This window comes from Mus musculus, chromosome 7 (genome assembly GCF_000001635.26).
Source record: "Mus musculus strain C57BL/6J chromosome 7, GRCm38.p6 C57BL/6J".
Lineage (NCBI taxonomy): Eukaryota > Metazoa > Chordata > Mammalia > Rodentia > Muridae > Mus > Mus musculus.
In genome coordinates this window covers 128,052,320-128,075,374 of record NC_000073.6, presented here as the reverse complement: position 1 = coordinate 128,075,374, position 23,055 = coordinate 128,052,320, and the positions used below count along the sequence as shown (strand labels likewise).

Sequence of the window (23,055 nt, the reverse complement as noted above, 5' to 3'; positions counted from 1 at the left end):
TTGTTTGTTTTTGTTTTTGTTTTTGTTTTTGTCTTTTGAGACAGGGTTTCTCTGTGTAGCCCTGGCTGTCCTGGAACTCACTCTGTAGACCAGGCTGGCCTCGAACTCAGAAATTCACCTGCCTCTGTCTCCCAAGCGCTGGGATTAAAGGCATACGCCACCACCACCCAGCTCATGCATTCTATTTTAGAAACTCTCCCTCCAAGGCAGACTGGGAAGAAGGTCACTGGGCCGTTGAATTTCCCCATGTGACCATATTGAATAAACATTTTCTACTTTTCACTATTAATTCAGCTCTTTCAATTAGCTCATTGAAGACAGATAGATGAACCTAGCTTGTTGGGGCACAAGCTGAGTCTGGTAACACCAGTACTCCATGGCCTGCTAATGCATGGGTTCTAACTCCTAAGGCCAGAGGGCACATGAAATCTTGTTCCTACCTGTGACACCCTGACTGCACAAACCAACTCCAGAAGATGCAGGAAACCCTGCTGCTGCCATCTATAATACCCTGACCTTTATACCATGCATATATGTGCAGATCCAGACTCCTGAAGTCAGAGCCGTGTGAAACCATGCACCCAGCACCCAACTCACTAGCACACTAAACCCTGAACCCACGCTCATGAGGTCAGAAACCAACCCCCACCACACTGTGCAAAGTTGGAAGTCATTCTCACTGTAGCCAATAAAGGGTCAACCTAGCTGATCCACCCACAAATCAGTCCTAAGTCTCACCATGACTAAACTTCAAGCTATACCTGAGTAAGTCAAGACCTGACGTAATATCATGGTGCAAAGCATCAGTCCAAATATCCAATCCGTGTGTGCCAGGAAGAGTCAGCCAACAAAACAACTACAGGTGTGGCAGTCCTGACACAAAAGCACAATCAAGACACCACAAAAAGCCAAGACGGCATGTCCCCACAAAAATTACCAGCTAAATAGTACTGGCCTCCGATGAGAGTCATTTTGATGAAACTATAAACAATGAATTCGAAAAAAATGGTAACAGATATGTTGATGGATTTCAAAGACAACACTAATAAACTCCTGAATGAATTCAAAGAAAGCACAAATAGTTGAATGAATTAAGAAAGTCAATTCTAGGGATAGAAATAGAATCCAAAAAAGCAATGCTAAATAAAAACAATAGATGATGATGGGGGGAACTTCCATAAGAAAAAACAAAAATCTCAGTAGAAATCCCCACGCAGGGATTGTGTTTCACAGAGTATCAAGGCTTGAAGAAAAAGTAGTGTGGGGTTGGAGAGATGGATCAGCGGTTAAGCACTGGCTGCTCTTCCAGAGGTTCAGAGGTTCAATTCTCAGCAACCACATGGTGGCTTACAACCATCTATACAGGGATTTAATGTTCTCTCCTGGCATTGGTATGCAGGGGTATATGCACACAGGGCATGCATACCATAAAAAAAAAAGAAAGAAGGAAAGAGAAAAAGGGGGAGGAAGGGAGGGAGGGAGGGAGGGAGGGAGGGAGGGAGGCAGGAAGGCAGGAAGGCAGGAAGGCAGGAAGGCAGGAAGGCAGGAAGGCAGGAAGGCAGGAAGGCAAGAAGGAAGGAAGGAAGGAAGGAAGGAAGGAAGGAAGGAAGGAAGGAAGGAAGGAAGGAAGGAAGGAAGGAAGGTTTAAAAAGAAAAAGTAGTGTAATTGATTCATTCAGTCAAAAAGAATGATATTGTTTTAAAAAAAAACATATGGACAGAATACATGAAATCTTTAAGACACCATAAAAAGACAAAATCTACAATTATGAACATAGAAAAAGAAAAGTTCTATTCCAGAGGCCTAGAAATACAGTTTTAATAAAATCATAGAAGAAAAATTTCCAACTCTAGGGAAAGAGATGCCCACTCAAGTACAAGAGGCAGACAGAGCACCATGTAGGCAGGACTGTTAAGGAAACTCCCCATATCACAAGACAGTGAAAACCACTAATTATACAAAACAAAAGAAGTGTACTGAAAACCTTTGAGAAAGGTTGATTGCACTCAAAGGAGCGCCTATCAAAATAACAGCTGGTTTTTTTAATTTCATCTCATTAATTTAATTTCAGTTGAGAATACTAAAATCCAGGACTTAGAATAATGAATTCATTTGAAGTTCTGAAAAAAAAAAAAAAACATAGCTGCCAACCCAGGCTGATATACTTAGCAAAGTTGTCATCATTGAAGAAGAAAGAAAAACTTACCACCATAAAAAAAAAAAAAAAAAAAAAAAAAAAAAGCCACTAAAGCTGGCTCTAGAGAAATTCCTAGAGAGTGAACATCCAAGAGATTCCAGGGAAAAAGAGAAAACTTAAGATAGTTGTTAAGTGAATGAGCACTAAGAATACACCAAACACTAAAAGCAAACAATCAGTTGCCTTGGTCATGGTGTCTCTTCACAGCAATAGAACAGTAACTATGGCAGTCTCCCTCCACTGTGCAGCTGAAGATGTCCCAGAACACCTGACCCTCCTCCTCCTCCTCCCAAGTGTTAGGAGCACAGGTATAGGCCACTACACCTAGCTGAGCTGGACTGTTTTTTTTTTAAACTTACTCCAAAGAATTAGAATACAGCAGAGGTAATGAGATGTTAATTCTGAAATACCTGATAACAATTCTGTGATGACTCTCCCTGTCTCTGCCTCTGTCTCTCCCTTCCTCCCTCTCTCCCTCACCTACCCTTTATCCCTGTCCCCATCTATTCATCTACCTCTCTATAATAAGAATTTTGTTAAAAAACACAGATAAGAATATGTTTTTGTTTTAATCCCGGGTGTGGATGTGGGGCTGCTTCAGATTGTCCACACCAGCAACTATGATTTGCCTCGTGCTCTATCAGAGGAATAGTTTTGCCAGCTACAGATAGTTTCTGCAAGTATGTGACATTTGGAATTCTGGGAACTTTTCAAAGGGTATATAAATGCTAAGGTCCAGATAGATAGCTAGTTGAAAGTTGTAGATGGATTGTTCATTGTTTGTTGATTCATGTTGTTGGCCATGGTTTGTTAAGTAGTCATGTGCAAAGAAGAAAGAAGAAGAAATTCGATATCCTGGTAGTGAAGATCAAACATGCCCCAAGGAGTTCAACATCCCAATCAGCAGGGAGTAGTTTAAGAATAATGTTCTCCATTTTTGACCCTTGACTTTATTCAGAGATCTCTTTCTTTCCTCTCTGTCTTTTTCTCTCTCTTATCTAGTGTAAGGGGGGTGAAAAAGAAAGAGCGGAGAAGGGTGGAAGAGAGAAGAACCCGCACAGTAGCAAATGCTGGCTACACCTCTCCCCATCCCTACCTTCCTGATTACCCCTCCTGTCATGCCCTGATGTCTCCTTCACTCTGAGATGATCCAGCTGATCCAGGAAGTGACCACGAGACAAGCCGCTGGGGAGACCCCCAGCCTACAAGAAACAGAGCTCACCAGTTCCACAGGCACAGACAGGAGCTTGGAGCAGAACCTTGTGCCAGTCAGGACTTCAAAGGAAGTGGAAGCCCTGGCTAAACAGATTCACTGCAGTCTCCTGAGAGATGCAGAAGTAAAGTCTAAACCATGCCAAAATTCTTGACTCACATAAAATTTGAGATGATAAATGTTCACGGTTTTAAACCACTGGATTTGTTAGGCAACAATAGACACAGGACATACAAAATGTGCCTGGCAATGTACCTGTTCACATGCAGAGGAAAGAAGAGATTAAAAACAACCACAACAGCAGCAGCAACAGAGTAACCAGGTCCGTGTGAGATGTCAAACAACAGCAGCAGCAACAAAGTAACCAGGTCCGTGTGAGATGTCAAACAAGAGTTTCATGGCTGATAGTGAGATGACTAGAAAGACACAGAGCAGAGGAAAGACCTCTTTGCACGGCAACTTGATGTTTATTTTATTTCTTAGTTTTTGAGACAGAGTCCTGCCATGTAGCCCAGACTAGCCTCAAACCCATGATCCTCCTGCCTCGGTCTCCTGGTGCTGGCATCACAAGGAAGTACCACCATGAATGACTCGAAAGAGTTGATATTTACTCCAGAAGGTTAACAATGGATTCCCATCTGGGATTTGAGAAAAGCGTTCCCATCCTAATGGTTCTGAGGACATCTTGGAAAGGTCCTTGGAGAACAGAGGCAGTGGGGAATTCAGAAGCCTGATGGCTGACGTAGAACGGGTGGGAAGAAGATGAAGCAGAGAGCGGGGTCTACCCCATCAACAGCACCAAAGACTATGCTAGGGAGACCCCAGCAATGTGTAAAGCCCAGTGGCTTGAGCTCCTCCTCCTAGAAGTGCGGAGCTAATGAAATCACCTTAACTTCTCCCCAAGAGACCCAGGGTTTCTAATCTCCCTGTACCCAGACCCCCCCCCTACACCACTATACCGTGAGCAGCCACCATCTCAACCCGTTCTAAGGGACCTACCTCTGAGAGCCTCTGGGAACTGCTGGGGCGGCCTCAGCAGGTTGGAGCCGAACAAATAGCACAATCCATTCACATAAGTATTCTCCTTGCAGTTTTGGTGCACCGTGGGGCCACAGGCCTGAGGGACAGCGCAGGAGTCAAAGGGCTGCCCCTGCCTCCCGTCCTCCCATTGCAACCCCTCCACCCTCCACAAGACCTCCAGCCCAGCATCTCCCTCTCTTCCATCTCTCCCCTCGAGACCCTCTTCCTTTGGAGGGCAACTCACCAGCAGCTGCTGGGGGACAGTAGAAACAGCCAGGGACAGGCCCAAGGACATATTCACAGCCTCTGGAGGTACTGAGAAGACAGATGTATGCACAATGATCCTTGGGGTTAGAGGAGTTGTGAAGCAGTCAGGCAGGGACATGGCAGGGGTGCACGTCCACGTTCACTGTCTTCCTCACAAAAGCCAAGCACAGAGGCCAGTCAATAGATGACTGGATAAATAAAATGCAGTCTACGCAATGGAGTCCTATCCATTCACAAAGAAGAATGAAGTTATGTCATTTGCATAGAAGCAGATGGAATTAAGTAAGATAAGCTTAAGTGTGGGGAACTATTTGAAGTGGCAGTGGAGGTTGGAGAGGGTAAAGAGGATGAAAGGATTGAAGTATATTGTACACATGTATCGAAATGTCAGCCAAGCATGGTGAGGAATACCTTTAATCCCAGTAGCTGGGAGGCAGAGGCAAGAAAATCTCTGTAGGCCAACCTGGTCTACATAGCTAGTTCCAAGCCAGCCATGGCTACACAGTAAGGCCCTGTCTCAAAAAGAAAAAAAAAAAAAAAAAAAAAAACCTAAAGGATGAAAAAGAAACTGTCATAATGAAACACGATTTCAGAAATGGGGTGTGACCCTGTTGGTAGAGTGTGGCCAACCGTGCACAAAGCTTAAGGCCACATGTGGTGCCAGCACTTGAGAATGGAGCAGAAAGATCAGAAGTTTAAGGTCATTGCCAGTTACATAGCAAGTTTGTGGTCAGCTTGGGTACAAGAAACCTTGCAGAGAGGTTAGGGGTATGGGAAAAGAGGGGAAGAGGGGGAGGAGAAGGGAGATAACTCTCTTATATGGCATAGGGGAGGAGAAGGGAGCTAACTCTTATAAAACATATGCTACTTGTGTCTGTCTGGAACAGGAGAGATGGCGCCAGCCTCAGGACAGTTACTGCCATGAAGGCACAAGAACCTGAGTTTGGGTCCCCAGAACTGAGAGTAATAAAGAGAGTGTGCCCACACCCAACTGTAACCCCAGTACTAGAGAAACAGACAGAAGCATCCCTGAAATTCACTGGCCAGATGGCTCAGCAACTAAGGGCACTGTCTCCTCTTCTAGGACCTGGGTTTGATTCCCAGCACCTACATAGTGGCTCATAACAATCTATAACTTCAGTTCCAGGGACCCTGACTCTCACTTGTGATCTCATTGGGCACCAGATATGCATATGGTACATATATATATATATATATATATATATATATATATATATAGAGAGAGAGAGAGAGAGAGAGAGAGAGAGAGGCAAATACACATAACAAAAATTTAAAAAGAGAGAGAGAGAGAGAGAAATGTATTGCCCAAACAGCCTAGCTAAATCAATGGGTTCCTGTCTCAAAATAAGCAAGATAGAGTACGGTCAAGAACATCACTGATGGGGCTGGAGAGGTGGCTCAGTGGTTAAGGGCACCGACTGCTTTTCCGAAGGTCCTGAGTTCAAATCCCAGCAACCACATGGTGGCTCACAACCATCTGTAATGAGATCTGATGCCCTCTTCTGGTGCATCTAAAGACAGCTACAATGTAGTTAGATATAATAATAAACAAATCTTTAAAAAAAAAAAAAAAAAAAAAAAAGAACATCACTGATGGTAACTGTGACCGATGACTGATGATGACAATGACCTCCTCCAGCTGCACACCTGGCACATACACCTGCAGGCACATGTACACACCATACACACATACACACACAGACACACACACACACACACACACACACACATACACTGCTTTAAATGTTATTTATTCTAGCAAAAGGGTCACTTCAGCCTGGGAGACAGAGGCTAGACTATGAAAGGGGGCATAGCAAGGTTGCCTGAGGGGTCTGTAGACAAGCCAGAGTCAGGTGCTCCCTGCCCCACCCAAGATGCACAGGATACAGGAATGCTTGACAAGCCAGGGGTGTTCACAGAAGACTCTGTTCAGGAGCCACAGGGAGAGATGAGACTCACCTTGCAGGGGGATGGGGTGACACCGGCTTGTGCTGTAGTCACACTGGTAGAGGGCACCTGTCTGGTTAACAGCCTTTGCCTCCTGGGGGGCTGCAACAACCACACTGTAGAGAGGGGGCAAAAAAAAATGTTCTGAACATAGGGAGAGGAGACCTTACTTCCCTCTAGTTTCCAGGGGGAAGTAAGATTCCTGAGCCATAAATAGGAGGAAGAATTATCAAAGAAAAAAATGAAAAAAAAAAAATCCTAGAATGGGAAAGAGTGGCACAAAACTCTTGAGATAATTTTAAAAACTGGCATTTTATGGAAAAAATCTGTGAAGTTAGGATGGGAAATGGGTGGCAGAGAAGGATGGGAAAGCAGGGGCTAAGAGGTAGGTTTGCTCCAAACATATTACACATACATACAAAATTCCCAAACAATAAAAAATTAATATTTCAACCATATAACCATTTTAAATAAATGTATACAAATGGAAAACAATTAAAAGCGTAGTCAAAAGATAAATGACAAAGTGGGAAAGGTAGGCTTGCAGCTTACACCCCAGATGACCTTCTTTGTTCTGTCAGTTCCCACAAACCAGGAAGAAGAAAAAGCAGAAGACAGGGAGGCGGGGTACATGGGGGGTGGGGCAGCAGGGAGAGGAAGATAAGAAAAAGGGCATCAACAGAAAAAGCAATCACTGTGGAGGAAGTCTTCAGGGCCCAGAGTGGCCCTTGTCATCTCAAACTCCCAGCAGCTGGTATTATCCAGAAGAGACCAGAAAGAGATTGACCCCTTCAGTGTTGAGGAGGGGGGAAGCCATTGATGGTTGTCAGGGAGAAAGATTCTTTTGTGAGCTGCCCGTGGAAGCTATACCAGCTAAAGTCACTGGCTCACAGAGTTAGACCTGCACAGAATCTTCAGTCTGTTCTTGGTGCCCGGTCTGGAGAGAACATATATTTGTTCATATCTCTCTAGAAAAGGTTACAAAACAAATACTTCCCATAAAAAGAGAAAACCGGCTGGTAAGATGGCTCCAAGGGGTAAAGATGCTTGTCACACAAGCATGATGACCTGAGTTCAGTCTCTAGGACCCATAATGGAAGGAGAAAGCTGAATCCCAATAGTTATACTCCGACCTCACGTGTGTGCTGCTCACACACACACATACATACACACATGTGCACTGCCTCATACACACACATGCACATACATACACACGCGTGGTACACACACACACATGCACTGTACATGAATACACTATTAGATCATGGTCCTATCCCTGATTACTCTCACAGTCTAAAGAAATCAGACCACATCCCCTTGAAGCTCCTCCCTCCCTGGGGCAGAGGGAAGAAGGCATGTGATCTTACAACTAATTTATGTCCTACCTAGTACCTGGTACCTTGCTCTGCTCATCACATGTGCCACCCCACACTAACTCATGTGCTGCAGAACTTTCCATCATCTCCTGAAAAGATGCAAAAGTTGTGGTGGTTTGAATATGCCTACCCCAGGGAGTGGCACTATTAGGAAGTGTGGCCTTGTTGGAGTAGGCATGGCTTTGTTGGAGGAAGTGTGTCACTTTGGGGGTGGGCTTTGAGACCCTCTTCCTAGCTACTTGGAAGACAGTCTTCTGACTCCCTTCAGATCAAGATGTAGACAGACCTCTTGGCTGCTTCTCTAACACCATGCCTGCCTGAATCATTGCATGCGTCCTGCCATGATGATAATAGACTGATCCTCTGAACTTGTAAGCCAGCCCCAATAAAATGTTGCCCCTTATAAGAGTTGCTTTGGTCATGGTCTCTTCACAGCAATGGAATCCCTAAGTCAGACAAGAGTCAAGCATTTTTCTTTGACTCTCAGGATTTCTCACAGCTTTCCTCTGGGCCTTCTCTCCCACCATCCTGTCATGACAACACTCTCTCTCTCTCTCTCTCTCTCTCTCTCTCTCTCTCTCTCTCTCTCTCTCTCTCTCTCTCTCTCTCCTCCCCCATCTCTGCACTGCCATGCCCCTTAAGCAGCTTCCCTTTCCTCCCTCTTTATTGAGAGCTGGGCAGATCTTATTCTGTCAAATCTTTCTCTGAGCCACCACGTGGGTGCTGAGAATTGAGCCCAGGTCCTCTGGAAGAGAATCTAGTGCTTTTAATCATTTGGCAATCTCTCCAGCCCTCGCCTTATTGTATGAGGCATATTTTGAGCTCTCACTAAACCTGAAGCTCACCAATTTGTCTAGACTAGCTGTTGAGCAGCCCCAGGGATGCTCTTATCTCTGCCTCTCCAACGCTGGGATAGCAGGTGTACACTATCATGGTTTTGTTGTTGTTTATTTGTTTTTGTTGTTTGTTTGTTTGTTTTCATGAATTCAGAGATATAAACTCAGGTCTTCATGCTTGTGTAGAAACCACTTTACCAACTGAGTTTGTTTTTTCCTTGTCCCTACAGTGAAAATGAAATCATAATGTATCAAATCTATCCATGTTGTTTTATATCATATAGAATAAAATCATGACTTTTCATTTAAAGGAAATCTTTCTCTGATTCATCACTTTGTCTACCATTCAATTAGACATCACTTTCAAACATGGCTGCTTCCTTCTACAAAGTAACTTTACCTTCATGACTAGTACTGTTAACTGGGACAAGATTCCTGCAGCTAGGAAGTCATAGGCCTGAAAGGAGAACCTACTACTAGTAGTCTACTAAGTGGACAGAGAGCACTAAACTTCTTTCTAAGTACTGAACATTACACCCTCAGCGAATCTCTCAATCCTCATGAGAGAAGCTTCTTTTTAAATAGATGGTAATTTGCAGAGACTCACTAATGATCCGTACATACAGAATAAGAGACCGGGAGTGCTCAGCTCTTAATAAGACAGCTATACTACATACTTCCTCTCAAGGCTCAGGGATTATTACAAAACAGGAAGTGGAGAGATCGTGAGAGCCAGAAGCAATGGATGACAGCCATGAGCCAGTGTTTTCTAGACATGACAGAGCTACCTCATTCTCAGCCTCTGTGACTGCAGACACCAGCACGCCCTCATTCTGAAAAGATTATTTCCATGGTGAATCCCAGCTGATATTTCTCTAAAGGAAAGCGTTTCAGGCTTTGTGAACTGTGCCCCTTATCACTTATCTTTATTCTGAGTAGCAAAAGAGCAGGATTGGGTCTGATAAAATTTATATTCAGAACCTGAAAGTAAGCCATAACTTGAGCAAAGCTCATGCTACAGATTGAGAGTGGAGAGGTAGGCAGCAGTTAGGAGGTAGATATAGAGACAGATAAAAATCTCTCCTGAAGGACCATAAGAAGCCAATTGTCAGGACATCTCCCCCACCCCACCCCACCCCCACCCCCACCCCCACCCCCACCCCCCCCACCCCACCCCCAGGAAGGGATACAGGGAATAAGAAGAACTTTTTGTTCTCAACTTTCTTGGGTTTTTTAAAATTTGGACTCCTGAAACCTTACTACTGATTCAAAAAAGAAAAAAAAGACAAATCAGTCATGAGGGTGGGGGGTGTAGCTCAGTGGTAGAGCATCTGCAAACCTTGGATTCCACCCTCATCAAAGAAAAGAGAAGAAAAGAAAAGGAAAGGAAGGAAAGGAAAGGAAAGGAAAGAAAAGAAAAGAAAAGAAAAGAAAAGAAAAGAAAAGAAAAGAAAAGAAAAGAAAAGAGGAAGGGAGGGGAGGAGAGGAGAAAAAAGAAAGGAAAAAGAGAAGAGAAGAGAAGAGAAGAGAAGAGAAGAGAAGAGAAGAGAAGAGAAGAGAAGAGAAGAGAGAAAAGAGAAGAAAAGAAAGGAAAGGAAAAAAAGGAAAGAAAAGAAAAGGAAAGAAAAGAAAAAAAAGAAAAGAAAAGAAAAGAAAAGAAAAGAAAAGAAAAGAAAAGAAAAGAGACCTCAATAAGGAAATTCTTCTTTCCCCTAGCTTCTCCATGCAAAGCAGACAGCAGGCTCCCCTGAGGACTTTACCTGGTTCCGCCAAGCTGGACCACACTCTGTCCAAAGCCTTTTGCATTCTCTTGGAAGGTCATGGGATGTTCAGTGTCCAGATTGAAGCCATGACACAAGGCTAGGGCTGGAAGGATAACGGAGAAGTAAGAGTCAAAGCAAAGGAACCAATATGGTTAAGAGAACAACACACATTTCCACCCGTGACCATTCCTGTCCACATTCATTGAAGCTCTGATGGTCCTGGGCAGGGATCCACAGTGTGGGATCTCTCTGTTATGTTTTTGAGACAGGATTGTATATAGTCCAGTCTGGCCTGGAACACTACAGTGTAACTGTGGATAACCTAGACCTCCTGGTCTTCCTGTCTCCCATTCTACCTCTCAAATGCTGGGGGTGCAGGGGTGGGCCACCACACAGAAATCCATCCTCTTTTTCTACAGAAGACCAGCTGGTTACACAGTGAGTTCCAGACCAGCAGGACTGCATAGTAAGACCATAGAGGAAAAGGTGGTGTTGGTGTGGTTGTTTCAAGACAAGGTTTCTTTGAGTAGCCCTGGATATCCTGGAACTATCTCTGTAGAACAGGATGGCCTCAAACTCTTAGAGATCCACCTGCCTCTGCCTCCCCAGTTCTGGGATTAAAGGTGTGTGCCATCACACCCAGCTTGAAGAGCTTTTCAAGACAGTGTCTCACACATCCTAGGCTGAAGACCATCTTAAGCTCCTGATTCTCCTGCCTCTACACCCCACCCCCAGGGTGCAGGAATTACAGGTGTACACTACTGTATCCAGTTTATCTGGTGCTAGGGATCAAATTGAGAGCTTTGTACATACTAGGCAAGCCCTGGGCTTCACCTCTATCTACCAAGTTTTCATCAAGGAATCTCAAACTGTAGCCCATTATCACAATTTTTGTGATACAGGTTTATCCAGGAGATGAATGAGACTCTTAAGGAGTGACATTTCACTTCACTGGGAGTAAAGCTAGCATCCTCTATCATTGATGGATGATAGATGTTTGTCTTTTAAGACAGGTAGCAAGAGTATTTAACCCACAGGCCAAATATGCTGACGCAGGCTCAAAGGCCTGCACAAATGCCTATGATGGGGTATGACCAGTCCCTTTCTAAGCCCACAATGGCCTCTTCCCCCACTGTCACAACCACAATGGTTTACACAACAAAGGGCTCAGTTAGAAATTTTCCTTCCTATGCAAGTTTCAAGTAGTTCCTTCCCTTCTTGACTCCCTCTCTACAAAAGTAGACATAAAAGGAAACAAAACAGTTTTTTTTTTTGATTATCAGTCATTCAACAAACATCCACACTAGGTTCTTGGTAATTAGAACGTAAGACTAAGGAGAAGTGGTATGTGTTGAAACACAGCCGGAAATGTATCCGCTGCGCTCCCTGGTGCAGCTCCTTCACCTCTCTGGATCCTGGTAGCCTGTCTGCCAAACAACCCTCACAGCATCGATGGATTTAGTCCTTCATCCATGCATCCCTAACTATTCCTCCTGCCTACCTCTGCTCTTTTTCTTTTGGAATCCTTTATCCTTCCCTAATGCCCTTTGCCTCTCCTCACCTAGCTCCTTCCTATTCCCTGACCTTTCTCTCCACTCACAGATCCAAAAGATCCCCCTCCCCTTTTGATACCCGCTACTGACTTCCACTAGCACTGCACACACCTGATGGATAGACCTGCATCCAGGTAAAACACCCACACACTCAATGATTCCCTTTTTTCAAAGAAATGCCAAGAGTTTGTCCAGCAAGGTGACTCAATTGGTAGAGGTGCTTGCCATTAAACACCGACCACCTGAGTTCAAGTCTCGGTATCCACATTCCCTAAAACCTTTGATCTCTCCCCACCTACTCCTTCCTATGACCTTCCTCTCCATTCATAGATCCAAGAGATCCCCTCCTTTCCAATCTGAGGACCCCCTTCTCCCCACCCTGAGGATCCCCCAAGACCCCGCCGACATACCTGTGACCAGAAGAGCTTTAAGAGTCATGACTTAAAGGAACAAGGCCCTGAAAGAAGTGTGAACTGTGGTATTTCAGGCACCACAGACACTTTGAGGAAGCCACCAAGGCCAGGAGGGAGGGGTAAAAACAGAGAAGTATGAGGAAAAAGCTATGAGAGACTCAAAGAAAGAGGGCGGAGGCTCTACAAGCACCCAGCCCTCTGTAGCCTTCCTCCGGGAGAAAACAGTCCCTGATGCCGTTTCCTGGCCCGAACCATCAGGGTTACACCCAAAGGTGCCATCTGACACCCGTCTACCTCTGGGATAGCTCAAATATTATGGAAAAAAAAAAAAAAAGCTAAGTAGTAGGCTCAGTGTTTCGGATCAGGCTGGTCTCCCAGGGGACCCACATCTTGCTCCCAGTACCCACATGGAGGCTCAGAAACTGTCTATAACTCCAGTCCCAGGGCATCTGGTGCTCCCTTCAGCACTCATGCACAGACAAACATGCAGGGAAAACACCCACATACATACGGCATAACAAATCTCTTCAAAAAGAAAAAACAGCCAAGAGTTGGTCCAGCTAGGTGACTCAGTTGGTAAAGGTGTTTGCCACTAAGCGCTGACCACCTGTGTCCAATCCCCAGTTTCCATACGGTTGAAGAAAAGAACCAGCTCCTCCCAGCTCTCCTCTGATCTCTCCATCCACGCCATGGTACATGCGCACACATACCCAAAGAGGAAAGAAACCATCGGCGTCTAGCCATAGTGTGGTGCTCTATATAATTCATGAAAGTATTTTGAAAACAGAACTTGATGTTATTATACACAGTGGAACTGAAGGATGTATTGGGAGATATTTAACCATTCCTGCCTTGCTGCATGTGGAGTCTACTCGAAGTTCTTGTTCTTAAAAAACAGTGGTTTCTCGTACTTACCTGGCAGGGGAGACACTATGATCAGGAAGGTAGTTTTCCCAAGCGAGGCACACCCATTGCACTTGGAATGTGCTGACCCGTGATTTTCCCAAATCTAGGATACTCGACTACGTGACTTATGGTATGGGGCACTGTGTACATTTCCCTTGGCTGAGAAAAAAAGTGGTTTCTTTACTCTCTGGGTTGTGTTTTGTTTTGTTTTGTTTTGTTTTTGTCTTGTTTACATCTACTTATTTATTTGGTGCGTGTGTGTGTGTGTGTGTGTGTGTGTGTGTGTGTGTGTGTGTGAATGCTTGTGGGTTTCAACTGTGTAAGTATGAAGGTCAGAGCACAGCTTGCTGGAGTCAGTTTTCTTCTTCCACCATGCAGGTCTCAGGGATCAAGGTCAGGTCCTCAGGCTTGGTGACAAAGCACCTTTACCTGCCACCTCGTGGACCTTGTTCTCTACATTATCAATGTGTTGTCCAAGCTGATCTTGAGCTCACTGACTCAGTCATCCTCCTGCCTCAACCTCCCCAGCCATAGACCTACAGGCATGCACCCAGGCCTGGCTTCCTTCTCTTCATCTTGACACATTTTCTATTGTTCCTAGTTATATTTTACAATAGTCGACGGAAGTAGATGTTTACCTGCTGGAAAATAGATAAATAAAATTCTATATACTTTGTTTCAAAGTTATTACATGCACACTCAGACACACACACATGTGGGGCAAGTGGAACCATGCCACCAGACAGAAGAACTGGTAAGACTGAGTTCAAATCCTTGAATCTCCAGAACCCATGTGAATTGTAGGAGTGGGCTCAACTCCCTGCCTAATTCTACCTGCTCTGGAACGCATAACCATGACACCCCACTGAGAGCCATGGTAGCCAGTCATACAGCATAAAAACCCTGGAGTTCTCCATGCTAATGAGGAATCTACATAGGCCCCAGTGTTCAGCCAATGAGCTTCCCTTCCTGGGCAGTCCTTCCCACAAGAGATATTTAATCCCTGTCTCACCCTGAGTAAGGTGCATGCATTCACATCTGCCATCTAATAAAGCAGTTGGAACAAGGACCACGTTTTCATTAAGGATGGGGGGTAGGGGTGTTAAAGAGCCATGCCTAGAGAAGGCGAGAGGACCTTCTCTCTCCCAGCCCCTCCGCACTCTCGTGGCACTCACTCAGAATCAAACTGGGCTCCCAGACTCTAGTGTTTGCCTCAACCGGGGACTTCATTCTGCCTCACCTGGGCGAGCAGCACTCCAGCAGTGCTCCAGGCACCCCTGAGGCAAGGCAGCGGAGCAGCCCAGCCTGGCAACACAGAGGCTGAGCAGGTAGCTCAGTGAGTTAAGTGCCTGCTCCACAGGTATAAAGGCCGGAGTTGGGATCTCCAGAACCCATGTGAAGGATGAGTGTGGTAACACCTCTCTTAACCGCAGCACGGAGGACAGACTGCGGCTCACTGCGGCTCACTGCGGCTCACTGCGGCTCACTGCGGCTCACTGCGGCTCACTGCGGCTCACTGCGGCTCACTGCGGCTCACTGGCCAACCAGTCTAGCTGATCAATGAACTTCCACACTCAGTGAAGACCCTGTTTCAAAAAAGTAGAGAATGATAGAGGAAAACACCTGACAACTCCAACCTCTGACCTAAGCATGAATACACATGCATGGTGTGTAAATACACACACACATATATGAAGACACCCATGCAAAGACATACATATACCACATACACACATACACCAAAAAATTAAAATGTAATGTGACACATATCTATAGTCTCAGCATTCAGAGGCTGATGCAGGAGGATTACTATGAATTCAAGATTGACCTAGGATATAAATTAAGACATTACCTCAATATATATATATATGTGTGTGTATATATGTGTGTGTATGTGTGTGTGTATGTGTATGTAGGTGTATATATATATATGTATATATATATGTGTGTGTGTGTGTGTGTATGTATATATATATATATATATATATATATATATACATATGTGTGTGTGTGTATGTGTGTGTGTGTGTGTGTGTATGTAGGTGTATGTATGTATGTATGTATGTATGTATGTATATATCTCCCAATGGGTGGCCTGACACCCATGCTCATATGGAAAGCACTAATTGAACATTCGGGATTATTTCTAGCAAAGAAAGACATGAAGTTAATGTGGTGTCTTAGATGGGGGACTGTTGCTATGATAAATACCATGACCAAAATCAGCTTGAGAGGAAAGTGTTTATTTGTCAGAACAGGAACTCAGACAGGGCAGGAACCTGAACTACTTACTCAGCCTGCATTCTCATAGAACCCAGAACCAGCCGGGCAGTGGTGGCGCATGCCTTTAATCCCAGCACCTGGGAGGCAGAGGCAGGCAGATTTCTTAGCACAGAGTTCAAGGCCAGCTTCGTCTACAGAGTGAGTTCCAGGACAGCCAGGGCTACACAAAGAAACCCTGTCTCGAAAAATCCAAAAAAAGAAAAAGAACCCAGAACCACAGGCCCAGGATGGCACCACCCACAGTGGGCCGGGCCCTCCCCCATCAATCACTAATTAAGGAAATGCCTTACAGCCAGGTCTTATGGAGACATTTCCTCAGTAGAGGTTTCCTCTTTCAGATGCCCCTAGCTTGTGTCAAACTGACCTAAAACTAGCCAGCACAGTGAGTGACAAGGAAAGAGTTCCAGGGCATGATGGTAGATAGGTATTTTGATCACAAAATACGTTGTGTGATGTATAGAAATTTCAAAGATTAAATAATATTCTTTTGAAAACAAAAATTAAATATAAATGAATAAATATTGTCATCTCCAAGATAGTGAATTACAAACACAAGGCAGTTAACAGTTACTTCCTTGTAAACCAGTCCAAAACTTAACAGCTTAGCACAGCACTTTATTGTGGTGGTTATTACTGTTGTGGTGGGTTCATTGTTGTGATAGGTTGTTATTTTTGTAGTGGGTTATTGTTGTGGTGTGGGCCTGTATACTGGAGGCTTTCCACAGAGATCTCTGGCCTAGCCAGGTGCGAGGGTTCAGGCAAAGGGAGCGAACTCAGGGGGGGTGGTGCGGGGAGTGCCTCTGCTGCTGCAGCTGCCTCCACAGCTGCTGCTTCTGCTTCTGTTGCTCCAAGACACCGCACTGGTCACTGGTCGCTCTGCACTGAGTCAGACTGGGTTGAGCTGACTAGCCAGTGAGGGGTGCCGGGGGAAGGGGTAGCTTCTGGTGGCGTTTTGGGAGAGCAGGTCTCTCCCCTGGCTTCAGTGATACAGCTCCTATGACAGAAGTGCTCAGCTGACAGAGTAATTCTCACACACCTTTATTCCTTCTGGATAGGATCTTTATATACAGTTTTGGGGTGGGTCACGGTCTGACAGTAGGTGTTTCCTATCGGCCTGGTCTGAGAGCTTAGGGATACCTTATCTACATGTGGGAGGGCTTGGGGTGCTGTCCCTATGTGACCGATGGCCACAGACCTCTCTACAGGGGTGTGGGGCGGGGAGCTGTGGCTACGTGACAGGGGCCTGGTTCTGGGAGCAGGCAAGGATCCTACAGTCCCTTCAGGGTCTCCAGGGCTTCAAACCTTAGCTCAGCCTTACCAGGCTTCCTCTTACAGCCCACCACCCCACATTGTGTGGTTGTTACTGTTGTAGAGGGTTAGTATTGCTGTGGTGGGTTGTTACTGTTGTTGCTCTTTGGTTCCTGGCTCACAGTTCCCACCTAAGTATCTCACATGGCTGGCGTCAGATCATGGCTAGTGCTGGAGCTAGCCAACTGCTCTTAGGCTGACCTTCCCAGGTGGGTCATTCACACCGCTGAGCATCGGTGCTGGCTGTAGACTAGACTAAGGTCGCAGCTGTGACTGCAGCACCTCTGCATGCGGCTCGGGCTTCTCCCAGAACAATGCTGGATTTCAGGGGCAAGAGTCCCAAAGCCTCGTGCATCAGGTTCTACTCACCGAATGGCTACAGAAATTCTTCCTGTTCAAGGTGAACAGCACAGCCCACTTCTCAATTCTGTGCCCAATCTGTGACCACCCTTCATCTGCCATGGAGAGAGATTTTTCCTTTGCCTCTACATAGGCAAACTAATTAGGGTTATGGGCCAAGAGTGGTCACCAGCACTTGAAAGGCAGAGATAGGTTGATCTTTAGAAGTTCAAAACCACCCTGGTGTACATAGAGGATTTCAAATCAGTCAGATTACATAGTGAAACCCTATCTCAAAACAAAACAAAACTTAAAATTATTGGAAATTTTTTTTTGTGGGTGGATGATTGCAACAGCCTATGTTGGTCTCAAACTCATAATCCTCCTGCTTCAGCCTTCCAAATGCTAGATTTATATCTGTGCTCATCAAGCCTGGCTTGCACTTATAGTGTGTGTGTGTGTGTGTGTGTGTGTGAGAGAGAGAGAGAGAGAGAGAGAGAGAGAGAGAGAGAGAGAGAGAGAGGCAGACAGGCAAGCAGACAGGCAAACAGAGAGAGAGAGACAAAGAGAGAGGCAGAAAGAGAGACACAGAGAAAGAGAGGGGGGACTTTTATAACCAGAAAGAAAAAGCACTGTAGCTGATTTAAACTGAGAGTGTAGCTGTATTCTGAGCTAAGGGCTAAGGAAGAGGAACAAGCCAAATGAGACGCTGCCTAGAGAGTGTGAGGGAATGTCCCTGTCACTCTGCAGTCCTTCCTTGTGCACAAACACCTTCAGAAACAGCCTGGAGAGGAAATATTTACTTATTTATTCAGTGTTTCAGAGGTTCCAAAGTCCACTGTTACTTGGCTCTCTGATTCTGGATCCTGGTGAGGTTAAACATCATGGCAGCTGGAGAGTGTGGCAGGGAACCGTCTTCACTTCACAACAAACAGCAGGAGGAGGAAAGGACTAGAGACCAAATACAAGCTTCAAAGACCCACCCCAGCGTAATGATGAATCCTGACTGTCAACTTGATGCAATCAACTAAGAGCCAGGCCTGTAGGTGGATCTCTGAGGGAATTTCCAGAAAAGACAGCTCCCTCCGGGTAAGCAGCACCTTCCAGTGGGCGTCCCAAACATAAAGGGTTGGAGGGGAGGCAGCATTGCTTGCCCGCCTGTCTTCACATCTTACTAGTAGATGTGCCTGTATCTGTATCTGTATCTGCATCTGCATCTGCATCTGCATCTGCATCTGCATCTGCTGCTGTCCTTCACTGGCATCAGGCTCCAGCTTCTTTGACCCTCCAACACAGACTGAAGACCATAAATTCTCCAGCAGCCTTCCAGGTCTTCGGTTTCAGATTGGAACTGCTGGGTCATTCAGGTTCATGCTAGCAGGTTCTCAGCCTCACAAATATACAGACAGCTGTTGTTGGACTGACTACCCAAGCCCTGTAATGAAAGCCATTCTAGTGAGTCCCCTTTTAACACATGCACGTGAGCATGCACACACACATACACACCATTCTACTAGTTCTGTTCCTCTAGTAGCCCTGCCTAACATGAAGGAATAAACTACCTTTGCCAAATAGGTCCACTTCCTAGTTTCCAGACCCTCGAAAAATAGGCCACAAAATAGGAACCAACCACTCAGCAGGTGACCTGGGGTTGACTATTACATATCTAAGCTATAACAAAGAGTATTTTAATAGATAAAATGGGTTTATTTTGATAAAATCCTTCACATTCTGACCACCACAAGGGGCTCTTCTAACACAGCATCAAATGCTCTTCTTGTGTATGCAGAGGCTAAGGGTCCCCTGACTGCAAAGATCTAGGTCTCAGAACAGCTCTTCAATCCAGGGGTTTCCTCAATGGCCCACTGTTCTAGTGGCATTTCTGTGGCTATGATAAAACACCATGACCAAAAGCGACTTTAAAACTCCAGGTGACAGTCCATCATTTCAGGGAAGTCGAGGCAGGAACTCCAGCAGCTATCACGTCACCACCACAGTCAAGAACAGAGAGACAAATGGGCCATGCTGCCTGCTTATTGGATTCTTCACACTTACACAGTTCAGAGCCCTGCTGGAGAAAACATTGGTGCTACCCACAAAGATCTGGTTCCATATCAGTTAGCAATCAAAATACTCACCCACAGACTCACCCACGGGGCCAACCTGATGAAACATTCCCTCACAGAGGTTTTCTGAGCTGGAGACTCTGGGCTGTGCAAGGTGATGCTTAAAACCAACCATCACAGAGACTGGAGAGAGGGCTCAGCAGTTAAGAGCATTTATTGCTCTTGCAGAGGACTTGGGTTCAGTTGCCAGCATTCACAATCATCTGTAATCCAGTTCCAGAGGATCCAAAAACCATTCTGATTTCTGGGCACACCAGACATTAGCACCCATACACACGAAGAAGAAGAAGAAGAAGAAGAAGAAGAAGAAGGAGGAGGAGGAGGAGGAGGAGGAGGAGGAGGAGGAGGAGGAGGAGGAGGAGGAGGAGGAGGAGGAGGAGGAGAAGCCGGGCTGGAGAGATGGCTCAGTGAGTAAGAGCACTGACTGCTCTTCCAAAGGTCCTGAGTTCAAATCCCAGCAACCACATGGTGGCTCACAACCATCCGTAATGAGATCTGATGCCCTCTTCTGAAGACAGCTACGGTGTACTTAGATATAATAATAAATAAATCTGGAAAAAAAAAAGCCATGACCACTACTTCCCCAACCAGACAACTGTACTCCCTCCCATGCCCATTCTTTCTTTTTTTCTTCCCCATGGTTGAGCATCTAACAAGTACAAGTAACATGTTTGGAAGGCGATATGGAAAAGTGAGGATGTGGGTAAGAACTAAGACACTCTGGGGAACATTGGTTGCCTGGTGAAGAGACAAGGAATCTAGACACCTATGCTTAACCCACATCAGCTATTGATTGAAGAATTACTGGTGGGAACTCCTCCACACTCAGGCCGGGCCTGCCCTTACCCAAGTAGAGCAGGCTCCAGTAGTTGCAGAGTTCCCTCAGGTAAGTGGGTGATGGTTCTCTTGCAAAGCCACCTTGCATGGGAATGCCACAGGCTGCAGGGACATGGATGGGCATCTGCCACAAGTATGATTTTTTTCCTGGTACTTACTACATGAGGTTGCAGAATATTTTCATTGTCTGTTACCTGACTCCCTAGTGGACTCTAAGCTCCATGACAGGAGGTTCTTGAGTGTTCTTCAGTGTCTCTCCAGTGCAGATTATGCCTGGTTCATAACAGACATTTGTAATGGTTTGAACAAGTTTGGGCACCATAGACTTACATATTTGTATGCTTAGTCCCCAGCTGATGATGCGCTATCAAGGAAGGACTAGGAGGTGTTTTGCTAAGGGTAGACTTTGAGGTTTCACAAGCCCACACAAACCCAATCCCCTCCTCAGCCTCTCTGTCTGTCTCTAGCTCTCTGTCTCTGTCTGTGTCTGTCTGTTTGTCTGTCTGTCTGTCTGTCTGTCTGTCTCTCTCTCTCTCTCTCTCTCTCTCTCTCTCTCTCTCCTGCTGCTGCTGCTGCCTGCTGCCTGCTGCCTTTAGATCACAATGTAGCTCTCAGATACTTCTCCCACACTATGTCTGCCTGCCTGCCACCATGCTCCACCCCATGATGATAATGAACTAACCCTCTGAAACTGTAAGCCAGCCTCCAATGAAATGATTTCTTTCATAAAAGCTACCTTGATCATGGTGTCTTTTCGCAGCAATGGAAAGTGACTAAGACAACATCCAATAAAAATTAACCAAGAGAGAAAAGTCTGGGCCTAGACTGATTGAAAGCACCCCTATTCGGGAACTGTGGGGCATCAGCTATCCAGGGTAACTATTTTGGAGCTCTGAGGTCAATGCAAAGGCTAACCTCATGCCCATGTTCTGGCCGTCTCAGAGACCAACAAAAGAAAGAGATGAAAGTAGGGGGGAGACCTGAAGAGAAGGTCCCCAGTGGGAGAGCAAGGGGGTGAGGCCCAAGAATAATGGGTGAAAAATGACTAAACTTGTCAAACACTATACAAAAATAAAAATGAAAATGTGAAGCGAGAAGGGTGGGGTGAGCAGAGTGTGTGCATCTGCCTCTCTCAGCTTCCTGACCAGGGCGTGACCTGGCCACTCACCTCCTGCCCTGCCACAACCCCGTCCCCAACACAGTTCACTGTACCCTGTGAACAAAATAAACCCTTCGTTCCTTCCATTGCTTTGTTATAGCAATGAGAAAAGTTAATGGAGCAAGGACAGCTGACATGTGGCTACACCAATGAAGAAAAGGCAACTCCTTCTCTTCAGCTGCTAACTGCAGTAGTCCCTTCCACCCCTTCCGGAGGGGTAGGGCCTCATAGGCCCAGGACCCTAGCCTATGGACTACGGGTGGATTGTCTGACCTCTGTTGATCCAATCCCCAAACCCCACCACAGACATGCACATAGACTTGTCTCCCAAGTGATGCTAGATCCTGTCCAGTTGACAGTATTAACCACCATAGCTTGTAACTTCCAGGAGAAAGTGTAGGTTGTAAATTGAGATTCATTTGGATCAATGTCAGCTTTGAACCCTGCAACAGATATGGACTCCACCACACAAGCCCATGGCAGGCAGCTGTGGGTGCATGCCCAAAGTGGACTACAGTTTACAGAAGCTAGAATCAGAAGTAAGCCCGGAAAGTGGAGCTGAGCTTACAGCTGCAGGCAGAAGCAGGAACTTACCCCAGGACCGCATCGTCTGCCTTTTCCCTGCTGGCTGAAGCAACTATCAGGAGATTTAAAGCTCTACAAGTGTTTCCCTTCTCCGCCCCCACCCCGTACCCTTTCTCTTTAATTACATTCATTTGTTTGTTTAGAGGAGGGGTACACACAACTTGCAAAGGCTCATGTGTGAAGGCCAGAGCATAACTTGTCTCCTTCTGCCTTGTGAAAATTCCAGGAATTGAGCTCAAGATTGCCAGACAAGAGCCTTCCCCTGCTGAGCCGTGAAGCTGACCCTCTTTTCCCCTTTTGGGAATCAAACATTTAAGGATTATGACATTCAAAAGAAACTGCATCAGGGATTAGAGAGGATGGCTCAGTGGTTAGGGGCACTTGCTGCCCTTGCGGAGGACCCAGACTCAGTTCCCAGTACCCACATGGTGGCTCACAACTATCTGAAACTCCAATTCCAGGGGACCCACACCCTCTTCTGACCTCCACATTCATGCAGGCAAAACACTACTAGTCATAAAATAAAATCAATAAATTCCTTAACTTTTTTTTTTTAAGAAACCACATTAAACAAAGCCAAAAGCACCAGCAAAGCCAGAGAAACAGAAGAACCTGACATCTACAGTTGTTTTATTATCGGATGCCAACGTTCAGTTTTAACAACAAAAAGCACAAAGCACACAAAAAAGAAAATATGCCCACCCCAAGGGAATGGAAATGACGGCAGAAACCGTGCAAGACAAAGACCAAGGGGGTCTTCCCAGCAGAGTCAAATATGTTTTACATTCTCTTCTGGATGGGACACGGCTGTTGCTTCCAGGAACTCCCAACAGCAATGGCCGCCCGCATGAGACTTGTATAAGATGGGGCTGTTAACATGCCATCACTGATGGGAGAAGAATCCC

The 23,055-nt window shown here is 45.6% G+C and overlaps 1 protein-coding gene and 1 pseudogene across 2 annotated transcripts in view; one reads left to right on the top strand and one right to left on the bottom strand.

Annotated features, from left to right (window-relative positions):
- Window positions 1–12,735, bottom strand: part of Itgam (integrin alpha M) — a 55,852-nt gene extending 43,117 nt beyond the window's left edge. For both annotated transcript variants that reach the window (NM_001082960.1, NM_008401.2), the window contains exons 1-5: window positions 12,605–12,735; window positions 10,639–10,744; window positions 6,679–6,782; window positions 4,676–4,746; window positions 4,411–4,528 (exon numbers count right to left, since the gene is read on the bottom strand). In NM_001082960.1, the coding sequence (NP_001076429.1) occupies window positions 4,411–4,528; window positions 4,676–4,746; window positions 6,679–6,782; window positions 10,639–10,744; window positions 12,605–12,632 (427 nt within the window). In that variant the 5' untranslated portion in view covers window positions 12,633–12,735. The remainder of the gene's footprint in view (window positions 1–4,410; window positions 4,529–4,675; window positions 4,747–6,678; window positions 6,783–10,638; window positions 10,745–12,604) is intronic.
- A 779-nt stretch (window positions 12,736–13,514) lies between these two features.
- Gm22809 lies at window positions 13,515–13,670 on the top strand (annotated as a pseudogene).
- The last annotated feature ends 9,385 nt before the right edge of the window (window positions 13,671–23,055 follow it).